The 13,433-nt window shown below is 39.6% G+C and overlaps 1 protein-coding gene across 1 annotated transcript in view; it reads right to left on the reverse strand.

The window, feature by feature from the left end:
- Window positions 1–13,433, reverse strand: part of LOC146449153 (uncharacterized) — a 36,780-nt gene that overhangs the window by 17,292 nt on the left and 6,055 nt on the right. The window contains exons 2-10 of the mRNA XM_085101952.1: window positions 12,238–12,262; window positions 11,617–11,705; window positions 11,033–11,089; window positions 8,809–8,881; window positions 7,012–7,383; window positions 5,811–6,143; window positions 2,748–2,909; window positions 1,105–1,452; window positions 206–898 (exon numbers count right to left, since the gene is read on the reverse strand). Coding sequence (XP_084958078.1) covers window positions 206–898; window positions 1,105–1,452; window positions 2,748–2,909; window positions 5,811–6,143; window positions 7,012–7,383; window positions 8,809–8,881; window positions 11,033–11,089; window positions 11,617–11,705; window positions 12,238–12,262 — 2,152 coding nt within the window. The remainder of the gene's footprint in view (window positions 1–205; window positions 899–1,104; window positions 1,453–2,747; window positions 2,910–5,810; window positions 6,144–7,011; window positions 7,384–8,808; window positions 8,882–11,032; window positions 11,090–11,616; window positions 11,706–12,237; window positions 12,263–13,433) is intronic.

Consider the following 13,433-nt stretch of genomic DNA (forward strand, 5'->3'; position numbering starts at 1 on the left):
TTGTTGGTATCCATTGACACCGAGAAGGCCTAATTTTTTATTTGGCAAACGTGAAAAGTTCCACGCGGAAACTTTCACGTTTTCACACTTTCCCAGAGAATTTGAGAAAATATATAACAGGTAAACGAACCCTCAATTGTACCCAATGAAATCATCTCTGAGTTATTTTGAACGAGTAAAGTGCAAATAACTATGGAATACTAACCGTGCTTTGTTTTCCGTCTCCATTCCTTGTACTTTGCTTCAAGCGGTTTCTTCACTTGTCTATCCACTTCAAGTTGTTTGACACAGCTAGATGCCCCATTGGTGCGAATTGCTACGTCATCAAACTCATCTTTGACCTTGAAAAAGTCACTCAATGCTTTCTTTCCAATAGAGTCCTTGTCTCCTCCTCCTTTCTCTTTCCACCTTTTAGAGTAATAAACATTGTCTTTGCAGAATCGCCAGTCTCGAGACACTTCTATTTCGATGACATATAGGTTGGAACGATTTCCCTGGATCTTCACAGGGACATAATGAATACTAACACAATTCTGTTCCCCACCTTTTTGGAGTGGCCCAGCATCGCTTTTAATGTGGTCATCAAGGACAAACTGGAAGGCTTTATTTATGTCATCCTTGATGTGCTCTACATGAAGTCCTAAAATTTCGCCATGCTGATACTTAGAACCTTTCTCCAGACTGTCTCCAACACCAAAGTAAATGATTCCTCGACTGTCAGCATTCAAACAAGCACATATGAACTTTTTTGCTTTTTCCATTATTTTCCATGGAAGAGAACACTGCGGGGCGTTCACGAGTGACTTGAACTCCAATTCCCTGTTTTCATCAGCGTCAAAAACAGACCCTTTTTCGTAGGAAGTGTCTCTTTCTGCGACATCGCGAGGCCTTGGGGTACCTGCCGGGGGGAAAGGTTAAACCAATGAATTGAAGATCAAGTGAAAGTCCGTCTATTTTCATCTTCTACCTATTTTGAGATCACATTAACCTTTTTAATTGTGAATTTCTATTCAATCACTGAAGTCTACTCAGAAATGACTGTGAATTGGTGTTAAGAAGAAAAAAACCGTGCTTGAAATAGCCCAATTTCCAAAGTTTACTTACATCTGCGGACTCCCTTGGATTCTTCGTTTTGGTCTCCTTTATTATCTCTGAGGCGCTCTCCTTCTGACTCACATTCTTGATTTGCGTTTCTCTCTCCGTCCACTTCTGGCATTCCATTTTGTAGTGTCGAAGTTTTCGATGAAGCAGTTACCGGCAAAGGCACCACCTTTTGACTACTGTCTCCTTGACACGCTTCGTTTTCTTTTCTAGATGCTTTCTCATTGGCGTCCGAAACAGAGGCAATCTCTTCAACATAATCAGCGGTTGAGACTGTCGATATAACCTCATCTGCTGTTGCTGCTACTTCTGGTGCTGTTGCTGGATCATCATCAGCCACTGATGCTTGACCTGTTAATAATGAAAATCTAGTCAATTTTCATTAGCTAGAAGAAGAAAGAGATCTAAATTAACTATATGTACCTCGCTTGTAGGGTAATTTTTAGCTTATTGGTAAAAGCAAGTCCAGGACCAGTAAGTTCCACCCCTTTGTTTCCTTGTGTGCGTCTGTGACCCCTATACCAGCGCAAGCGAGCTCTTAGGTGGAAGCCAAACTAATTGTACCCCGCGTCTTTCACAGTAGGAGATTTGTTTAGGGTCACCAACCCTATCGGTGCAAACATCGTTATTGAAACATCAAGAACTTCGAAAGGCCTTATCACAAATATTGGGCAAGGAAGGGTCTTTCTTAGAGGAGGAAAAGTTACGCTCAAACAAGGGTATAAACTGATGATGTCAAGGATGTGGTTAAGAGAATGATACCTTCTAAGAAGCTCGTGCCTTCTTTCCCTACTTTTGTTTCTTCAACGGCCTTGTTGATGGTTTCAGCACTTCCGGGTGTTCCTTTGGAAGACTTCTTCTTTTTCTTCTTTTTGGATTTACTCTTTGTGCTCGACTGTTGGTTCGAAGAGTTGCTTGCTCCTTCTTGCATGCCTTCTTCTTTCTTCTGTATTTCATTCACAACTGTTCTTGTTTCTTTCTGCTCGTCCACATCAGTAAATGTGCTTTTCCTCGCGTTTTCATTATTGTTAGCTGTCGACCAAGCAGATGGGAAATATTTTGGTTGAAGCATTTTTTCGAGGCAAATTTTGAGTTAAAAGAATTCCAGAGAAAACAACAAAAATTGATATGCATTAAGGTAGCCATATGGTACGCTATTTCTTAAAAAATCGACCTCGTTTGATTCAAAACAGAAGAGTTGAAATATAAGCATTAACCGTTATGGCCCCAAAAGTGACCAGCATTTAATTTCCCCTTTAAATATCACTGCTTGGTCAAAGATATGAGTCACCAGGTCACGAGAATAAAGGAAAAGATCACCTTAAAGAAAATGTCTTGATGCATCAACAAATAAGTCCCTTTTACAAGTATGTAGCATAGAAAACTATAAGGGGGTCAGTGAGGGGGGTCAATGTCTGGGGCTTAATGGGTTAATTACGTAACGGTGGTTTGAGTGCTTACAATTAGCTCCAGAAAGTGATCATACGACTTCAATGAGAGGAAAGAATATAAACACAAGCGCATCGCAATCAAGTCTTATTTATTGCTGTTCTTGACAAAGATGAATCTGAACTAAAAAGTTAATTTTGGGTAGAAAAATAAAGATCTGGGATAAATGAAAGCAAAAAGATTAATTGCATTTTTACCTGAAGGATCAATACTATCCTTCGTCTTGCCGTCGTTTGAAGAGATTTGTGGATGCGTTGCGGCGTCATCAGTGTTGTCTAACGGAAGTGTAAAATCCGCTGCTTCTGACGCTGCTGCTGTTGCTGAGGTTGCTAAATTACCAACAGCCATTGGCGCTTGACCTAACAATAACAAGAACTCTTTGATTATGTAGCACTAGTTATTCCTTTAAATCCCACCTTATTTTTTAACAGGAGGACAACATACCCAAAACATCGTGCTTTTATTGACCCAACTAGTAATAATCAAAGATTAGGGAGTGCGTTCGATGATCTCGATCCCAGGCTCTTTGCCAAGTTGGTGATGATGTCATCCTCCCCTGCAAAATCTGCGGGGGATGCCAGATACGCGTCCCAAGACCCATAAACCTTATTCCAAAATGGCTTCCACTTTAATATCCCTTTGTTTACATTCAAATTAGCCCTTCTTGCCTCGTTCAAGGTTAAATATTCTTTTGAGTTTTGAGATTGAGAACGAGGTAAGAAGGGATAATTTAAATACGAACAAAAGAATATGAAAATGGCAGCCATTTTGGAATAAGGTCTATTGATTGATCGACTGTCCCATCAATCTCGACTCCAATCTGTATCAGGAGTGTGTTCTTTCTACGTATAACCTAATAATATTAGAACGTAAGTAACAGGCCTCGCTTAAAGTTACATATAGTGTCACCAACAGTGTTTCTTGTTAGTGACCCTGGGTTACACATCTATATATTTCATGTATTCTTTTGTTTAATAAGATCGATCGCACTCGTACGAAACTTGCCGCCAACCGCACGGTAGCAGCAACTAAGTTTCTCTTAGCCTGCAGGACAGGCGTTATTTTTTGGGGGGTTTTCAGTCGAGCGGAGGAGGGCACGAGGCGAGCGCGGAGGGCAAGTACTAAATGCACGTGGTAGTGATTTCGGATGGGCCCAGATTCAGACATCCGTCCACGTCATAGCGCGTGACTACAAACAATGAACAAAAGAACTGAAACCATGTGGCTGTCGCAATAAGTTAAATGAGAAAAGCAAACCTTTCCTTCGCAAGTACATGGGCCATCCGAAATCACTACCACGTGCATTTGGTAGACCACTCGACTCGCTTTGGTTCCACGGGGGGAACCGTGAAAGGTTCACAGAACACAGACAAGCGACAAACAACCCACATCACGCCAACTCTACAGCAGCAGTCCCTACACACTTCAACTTACCAGGTCACTCTTCTGCGGACATGCGACTCATCCCTCTCCAACTACATGTACAACCAACCATCAATGCCTCTCGCCGTAAGGCAGCGAGGCTTTTCTAATTCATAGAGGGAAAACGTTATCTCCAGAAGGCATTAACAGGAAGAACGAACGCTGAACCTTGATTATACACTTCTATATTTTTGTTATCTCATATTTACAAGTACGCTGTCTTCATGTCATGAGCCAATCATTTTTTTCCATGTATTTTTTCAAACTTTAATTTTAGAAGCCGTTACTATAATTTTGTTATCTCATATTTACAACTACGCTGTCTTCCTATCATGTATTAGCCAATCATTTTTTTCCATGTATTTTTCAAACTTTAATTTAAGGAGCCGTTACTATATTTTCCTTCAGTATAGCTCTGGCCCTGAGGAAGACTAATTCTTTCAGTCGAAATATTGGCCACTAATAAATCTGCCCTTCGCCGCAGTGCCAGCCTTGCATTCAGTTCTGTATTTTCACGTTCAAGTGACGCCTGACACGAGGTCTTTCACAAGAGAGATCCGGCAAAATTACCATTAAGTTTAATTCCTGCGTTGTGTGAACCTCTGCATTCAAAAGTTTTTCCCTTATATGGGCTATATAGGTATGAGCGGCGCCAAAGAGTATGGTTTTTCAGCCGCCTTAGTCATAAATATGGTATCGGTTTTAGCCATTTTGCCGCCATTTTGGTAATAAATAGGGTATCAATTTTTTCACTCTAGTCTTGAATTCGTTTTTTTTTTTTTTTCGAAGAAGCTACTTCTTCATCATGATGTTTACAGCAACTGTGTACGTGCCGCAACGGCTTGTCACGCGCTCCGGTCACGCGCTGGGCTCCAGGGGTTTTTGAACTGAAGTTGACCAGACACTATCAGGTCATAAATAGGGTATCAAATTTTTGGTCAGGTCATAAATAGGGCAACGAAAATCGCAGATTTTGGTCATAAATAGGGTAAGGGTTTTGGGAAGCGGGCCGCACATCCCTATCCAATTTTTTTGGGAGTAACCCCCCCCCCCCCCTCCCTCGGGCTTTGGTTGTTCTACCATTTGCTGTGCTACTGTAAGCGTGACAGTGGCGTGATTATTCCGTGACCTTTTCGTTACTGTTTGTTTACGTAATGCCTGTGTGACAGACGCAGTGAAGTGTAATATGATCGAACCTCGTGGCTAAGTTTTTGCAGTCGAACGTGCTTCAAGTTCTCGATAGCACTCGTCAGGATCTTGGCTGTTAAAACCGCTTGTTGTTCGCCCACAGGTCGGGATAGAGGTATGTTGTAATCATGTGCAATTCGTTCTTGATTTTATCGTTTCCTGGTATTGTTTGCATGATGCGATATAGCCTGTAATTTCACAGATATTTGTCTCAGTTACGCAATGAACTAGAGCTGTTATTTTCATGTGTTGTGACCTAAATATATCGTACTACAGTTAGTCATTATGTACCCGTTTTAAGTTTTTACGTGTTGGAACATCAATAAAAGACGTTGCAGTATTGCCGTTACAGCTACACCGTGCTGACGAGAGCCAACAGCTGTCCACGGTTGCCGTATTCTGTTGATTCTCGGTTTGGTCTCTATCATGTCGCTGTCGTCTTAAGTTTTCTACGCAGTCCGATCAGCCTTGCCGAAATTTGAGTAAAAAAAAAACGCCTGTTCTGCAGGCTAGTTTCTCTAAGATCCTCTACTCTAGCATTTGATGAATAAGAAAATACGCAATGGCGAACTAACAGGTTACTTTCGTTGCGGAAAATGATCGACGGACAATGAGAAAGAGAACAGATACGTAACAGATGGATGAGGTACCTTCTAAAGAGCTCGTTCCTCCTTTTTCTTCTTTTATTTTAGCACTTCCTGTTCCCTCGGATGCCTTCTTTTTCTTTTCTTTTTTCGATTTGCTCTGTTTGCTGGGTTGCTGGCTTGAAGTCTCACCCGCTTCTTCCTCAGGTCTTTCGGCCATTTCCCATTCCTTCTGGGATATTTCACTGGGCCCATTTACAACTGTAGCTGTTTGTTCCGGAATATTACTATTGTCCCCCGTCACGAAGCTAGCTGAGGTGGCTCCGTCCTCTTGATTGCTGATTTCTCGAGAAAACACATCGATAGATGTACTTTTTCCTGTAGTTTCATCATCATTATCTAGAAAAAAACAAACCAAAAACAAAAGGAGTTGATTAACTAGCGGCAGATAATTTCAATATAGTTGCGTTTGAATGTCGACGGACATAATCCAGTAAGAGTCTCGGTGGTTCATTGTTCGGTTGTTGTTGCTATTAATTAAGGCAAATAAGTGCTTGCTTATATTAAGGTCCTTACTAAGGAAGGTTATTCTCAGGCGGAGTTAGATCACTTGTTTTCAAGTATTGTGCTTCCTAGCATCACTTATGGGTTGCCGGTATATGGTGCTTCTGAGGCGGAGCTGACAGCTATGCAGTGTTTTCTAGATAGAGATGTTACAAACGTAAATATACATCTCAATCTTTTTCTATCAAGAAAATTCTAGAAAAGCAGGATAGAAAAGTATTTAGTAAGGTATCTGGCATAGACCGACACCCTCTAAGGGGACTATTACCCAAGAAAAAAGTATCGACTTACAATTTAAGGAATCAAACAAGTCAGTATCCGAAAGTTAATACAGATAGATTCAAGAACTCTTACGTTAATCGCCTTATTTTTAAATACAATTTAGCTATGTGAGCGCATTTCAATTGTAAATAACTTAGATGTATGTACTTTTTACTCAAATATTGTGACATGAGATATGTATTTTTTATCTTGTGAGGAAATAGACTTTTTTTCTTTATTATATTAATCCTCTTACTTCACCTTTGGCTGAATAGAGAAAAGAAGGCAAGGTGCAACTAATATGCGGCTAGATGAGAGGAGATTAGGTGTGTGATAATAATGGGACCGGTAATAGAAGCCAGTTTCAGTCTCGTCGAGGAATTAAAGTGAGCAAAAGTAGGGTATTCATTTTTTTTCTGTTGCATTTTTCAAGTCAAGTTACCTTTTATTTTATCATAAATCTGATCATCTTTCGGCCCATTTGAGCTACTAGTGAGCGTTTTGGTTGGGCTCACTTCGTTAGTCTCCACAGACTGCCTGCCAGTTGGATCTTCCTCCGAGGTATGTGTTTTCGACATCTCATTAACTTTCTCTTGAACTTTCTTAACGTTGTTATCAGAGCAAATGCTGCGTTTTTCTCTCGTAGGATCCACCATCTTCGGGCGGTCCTGAGTAGATGTTCGTGCATCGATTTTCTGCTTTTCGTCTTGGTCATCAACGACCACTGCTTCTTTAAGCGGTGTACTTGGATGCTTCCCACCTTCCTTTGGTACCTGAACATCGTTGTCACTTTTAATTTTCTTCTTTGTTTGGCCTGTTGTCACTGTAGTACAACGAATTAAGACATGCCTTCAGTTAAAATTGTTAACCCCATCGATAACTCAATGTTAATCCTATCGATAACTCAAATTCTAAATTACTATAAACATGTTTTACAGTGGGTGAGCACCAAGCCAGCCTTGACAGCTTGGTTAATTACTTGTCCAGGTAGAGAGGCATAAACAAAGCTCGTCTTAATGTGCGAAATTTGTAAGGGGTTGTATTCAGGTTGTTGCTGTTGTTAACTAGAAAGAGGAAGTCAGAAGCATAACCTTTCGATACCCAGAGGAAAGGTTACGCTTTAGAACACATCATGAAAATAGTTTGCAATCCAATCTGTTCCAACACGAAGCGTTTCTTTTGTCTTGCCGGTTGTTCTCCAAGTTTAAGGCTAAGCCATACGTCGCACGAAAACAATTCAAGTTACAGAATGTACTAAAACTCGAATCATATCTACACGCCGTTCGACTTTTTGGGACTACAACTCTTAAATTAAAACTCGTTGTTTGAGCCGTTGATGCGCTGATTTCCCGAGATTTTTACCCATTTTTTCTCGTTCTTGAATGGCATATGACGTCTCTGAAATGCCACCGAAAAATTAGTCCTAACACTCTCAAAAATAAAAATGATAGAGTACTACAGCTTACCATTGTCCATACAAAATGTTGTAGCAGATGCTGTTTTAGCCAATCAACATGGTATTGTAAATTTGTAGGAATAACAGAATACATTGATTATCAGTTCCCAAAAAAACACATTTCTGCCTGATTCTGATTAACCTTTCCCAAAAGAAAGCAATTCGTTCTATTCTGAGAAAACCGTAATCCGTTCACTCTGCTATCGAGGGTTAACTGAACTGAATACTATCCTCCTCATACTGAAAAAAGACGTAGGTCCCAAAGGAAATGAAAGTTTGTTGATCAAGACTCTCACTGGTACACCCGTAGGGTCAAACAAGCTATCCACGTAAGACTTCACCCTAATACCATCAACAGGGACAGCAGCGTTGAAATTCCCGAAGCGTGGATGCCCACAGTCAAGAAACACAACGGCGGACCGCCATGGGAAAAACTTCTCGCCGGAACAATGGGGATCGAAATGCACCAATCACAGCGGACCATCGTGGCACAAATGGTGCCGCGTAACCAGTCGACCTGATGAAGAGTAGCAGTAAGCAGTCGAAACGTCGCGATATACATCTCAAAGTGACTACATCGTGAGACAAAATATAATACACTTATTAATGCATCTTCCACAATGAACAACATCAACCTCTTTCTTGACATGATACCGTTTATTCCGTGTGTTCTTATACCGGAATAGGGCCAAAAAATGCGCCCTTATACTACCGTCGTGGTAATTTCGAAAATTTACGGTAGTATAAGTCACTTGGACTTCCATCCAGCCGGGGATGTCTTACCTTCATGTCCATGGTATTTTTCAAACCACAGACGACTAAACTCAATGCTTGGACCCAAGGTCAATCCCAGATCCTGCAACGACAAACTGCTGATTAGATTTACTGATTATGTGCCATGCAATGCCATGTGTACTTAGTTCAAAATTCACCGAGGGTAAGTAATTTGTACTGGTAGCGGAAACGACTGGTCTTCAAATTGACCGTCAAGTTGTTGTTCATTCCCATCTTTTATCGTCCTGAACTAAATGTGATGGACTATTTCAAGCCTGGTGAATTAATGAGAATGATGTATTATTCAGTAAATCACACAGGCATACTCGGAAAAAATCCTAGTGCTGCTATCAGGAGTCGAACCTAAGACCTTCCGATTACTAGATCGGATGCTCTACCACTGAGCTACAGGAGACCCTTGGGGGCTAAGGCCATTAAACTAGGTTCATGGGACAAATCTGATGGAATATTTTAAGCCTGTTGAATAAATGAGAATGATGTATTATTCTAGTTTAATGAAGTAAAATCATTTTACTCCTATCCGGCGCGACGAAACGTTGGATTTTTCCTCTTGAAGTGAAACTTTTCGCTCACTTGACGTTTTAAAACGAACGAAAAATCAGTAATAGAATAAAAGGACTGGTTATTCTCCAAAGAGGTCAGTATTCATGTGATTTTCTTTGCAAAACTTTGCTGTTTTGTAAGATATTGTTTTTCTTGCCGTGTTGACACTGCAACTTGTTTAACTGTTAACTTCAGAGTAGTCTTTTAAAATTGCGCATTTTAAATGTTTCCCGAATTGCGCGACGAGGGCAATTTGCGAAAACTTTGAAACTGATACTTGTAAGTAAAACTTAATCCTTAATTCTGCGAGAAACCATCGCCATTACGCTTTTATAACATAGTGAAAGAGGGCAAAATTTTCTTAAAACTATCGAGGAGCTTCGTAAAACAGTCAGTAAACACTCACCCGTAAGCAAGTCAACAAATAAAATATTTAATTTTTTCGTGGCGTACAAAACAAACAAAACTGACGAGAAAAGTTGATCGTTAGACACATGCCATTAAGAGAGAATACAAGTTTACTTCAGGACCAAGCTAACAACGATTAAACCAAATGTTCTGCATCAATTAATTGATTCACATGCACTGTGAAGCTTTCTTCCTCTTGAAAATCACACAAACACAGATCGATAGAAATAGCAAACGGTGGATCCAAAGAAGTAATTTCTTCCACTGAATTTGACCTGCTCCTTCCTCCCATCAAAAGGACACTGTTATGCTCGGTTATCGTTCGTTGGAAGGAGAAGTAGTGAGGTGAAAGCATTTGGTCACCATGACTATTTCAGTTTCTCAACCAAAAAAAAATTGATTTCACGTAGTTTTGGTTCAAACAACCCGACTTGAAGAGTCGAACTCCAAAGAACCTGACTCGTTTTGGGGCACAAAATTAAGAAACCAATAAAATGTGGAACTGACTTGCTCAGCCAATGAGGGGCGAGTATTTTCGCCGCTCGACCAATCAGTAGTGAGTAATTTGCCCTCGGTGGAAGGAAAATTAAGAAGATATGCCCTCTGTTCGGCAACAATTCAGCATTCAGTAATTTTACCCTCTGTATTACATTGTAATTGTTGTTGTTATTGTTGATGAGCAGTTTGCTGCATGTGCACTAAAAATATATATAACTGCAGAAAAGATGAGGAACTTGTAAGGTTATTATGTCCATTAGATATGCAGACTTCTATAAATGCTATGAAAAAAGAAACTGTCGAGCTCCGCTTTTAGGCTTGGCTAAATATATTTATTAAAAACTGTATCATTGTATAATGCAATTCCAGGGATTGGATTGGCTCAGCGGCCATGGTATAGGAGCCATTATACCATGCCCGATCGAGGAATGGCGACCATTAAATTGTCTTCTGGTTGTTCTATCAAAGCGAAATCAGCAAGATCTAGCAATAATTCTTGATTGTTTTTGATAAAACAATTATTCCACTCGCGCTTGTTGGATTTGAGATGATTATAGCCATCATCTCATATCCAACACGCGCTCGTGGAATAACTGTCAAATATTTACGCTTTACCTTCACACAACTTAAATTGAATAAATTGTTGCTGACGGATATCTGCCCTCTGCTTTTTAATTTGTATGAGAAACACCTTCCTTTTGATAAGGTACAAAATGTTCAAAAATCGTTTCTTCGAGGGTATATTGGAGCGAGGACACCTTACCTCTTTGAGAAAAAGTCTTAAGTCTTTCTCTGATTTTATGAAAGACAGAGTCTTATCCTGAAATAAAGGTTAAAAAATAATTGTAAGCTTATAACGAAGGTGGTCCACGCTTTGGTTACACATAAAATGGAATTGTTGTTACGTCATATTTGATAGCGAATGATGAAGACACCAATTGAGAAATCGTCTTCAACATCCTCAACAATTTTTGCATGAAAATTAAATAATCTAGCCTGCCCCTCTGCCAGGCTTGCCAGGGCAACAATAATATTATTCCTCAGATTTCTATCAAGGGACGGGCAATTTTTATGACTAGCCGAGCAGTGTTGGTGGGATTGAAGTGAGGCTCATGCACAAAAAAACTATGGCCTGGTAATTGTGGAAAAACCCATTAGTGACAGTTTGAGCTGGGTGCATTAGCGCAATTCGGAAGGCGGAGGGGGGTCGGGAGAACTAGAAGAAAAAAAAAATTTTTATAGATAATAACAAATTTTAGATTACATCTTTATTTTTCCTTACCAGCAAGAGAATTAGAGTCTGGTGGAGTAAGTAACGAGCAGTAATTAGTGAACATGAGAAATTACCCGGAACTGTTGTTCTTTGAAAAGTGGTTTCAAGGAGCTAAGGTCAAGTTCATCCAGGGCAGCAAATACTTTCCGATATTCTGGATCATCTGCAATGAATGCATAACATTTCAGAAGAGATCAGAAGGGTATGGTGGCTAACCTACTTTTATGCATCTAATTTGTTTGAGAATCTTTGCTAGAGACATAACGCTGTTGTTACTCTTACCCTTAGATGAATGAATGATCAAGCTTTGCACCCATAAAAAGGAAAATTGACAACATTTCCGATGCACCTACAAACTCATCATGTTTTACCAATATGTAATGAAAAGAAAGCTGTGATAAGAAATCTTCAAGTTATTTACCAATCATGATTCAAACTATCCCTGATCGGTTAAGCATTAAAAGGTCTTAAAAGTGATCTGATTTAGAGCCCAGTAAATATGAATGCTTGAATCTTCAGTAAAAAATGAACGAGCTTCCATTTGGCTATCCACAGTTATCGTTTTGCATCATATTGTAATATTGACAACTAACACAAAATAACGAGGAGTTTAGTAAAGAAGTCTCAACTGCAGACCATTAGCACGCACAGATAGACTACACTTATCAGTCTCTGAAAACAAAAATGAATCATACCTGACTCTGAAGATCCTTGTTCCTCCTAAAAAATCATTAAGAAATGGAGGCATTGTTTTTAGAATTCTGGGATTCAAACTGAAAGTTTACTCTCAACTAAAAATTGAGAGGTGTTACTGGTAATAAACTACAAATTACGGTCAGCTGTGGATGACAATCATTGTAACCCAAAAATGCGTATAAATAAAGGCTTGTCTACCCTTACATTTTTTCTCAAACATCACGGGCACAAAACCATCTGTTACAATGAAGCCGCTTTGTGCCTTTTGCTAGAACCTAACTACAACTGACCTACAAACACCAATATTGAAGGCGCGCCGAGTACAAGCTGTTTGGGTGATCCGCACAGCTGGCCGCGCGTTCGAGTCCGCTAGTTTGTAATTTGTTCAATTTGCAAGAGGCGTTATTTAATCTTTGACTTCGTATTAACTCTGACATTATTTCGAAGAGCACTGGATTTGAGTTACGGATACAGATCCTTCGATGTTTGATTTGTGCATGCGACATCAAGCATGGATGCGCTAGTGAATAGAGCTTTGTTGCCCTGGGGTCGTTCGACCCTTTTCGAATTTAATATTTTTCAATTTCAACCAAATAATACTTCGCAATAAATAACAGCATCTCATCAGCCGCCTTGTATCCATTTATTAGATGGTATTCGTAAAATTTCAGCGCGGGAATAAAAGTTGAAAAGAATCAGAACATACAAGGTATGCTATGTAAACACACATGTAAACGATGAGAAATTCATAGAAACTCCAGCATTTTCCCGGAAATGATATCCGTTTTACTGTGTATCGTGATGCCTCTGTTATAGGTCCAATAAGTTCACATTTTTATGATTAAACGGAGCTTCGCTGTTTTGAGACGAGATCTTTTTTTTTTATTTATTCATTTGTCGGCCATTATATTACATTATACAAAATTGTCATATATCTGCAAAATTTTAGTGATAAGTAATGTCTTACCTTTGCCATTATACCTGTCAAATCTATTCAGAAACACGCGATCTAAATCAGTAGATCATTGAGAACAAAGCAAGACGTTCGGAATCCTGAATCCCCAGTCAAAACATGACTGAAAGTAAACGAAAATTTGCATTTATCCTGCTTATGTGTGACTTGTTAACTGTACTAAAAAAGAATGAAGTTTACAAACTTGTGAAAATTAGGCTTACCATTTCGTCTGCTTACGGC

Source organism: Pavona decussata, unplaced genomic scaffold (genome assembly GCF_977016875.1).
Source record: "Pavona decussata unplaced genomic scaffold, jaPavDecu1.1 SCAFFOLD_619, whole genome shotgun sequence".
Taxonomy (NCBI): domain Eukaryota; kingdom Metazoa; phylum Cnidaria; class Anthozoa; order Scleractinia; family Agariciidae; genus Pavona; species Pavona decussata.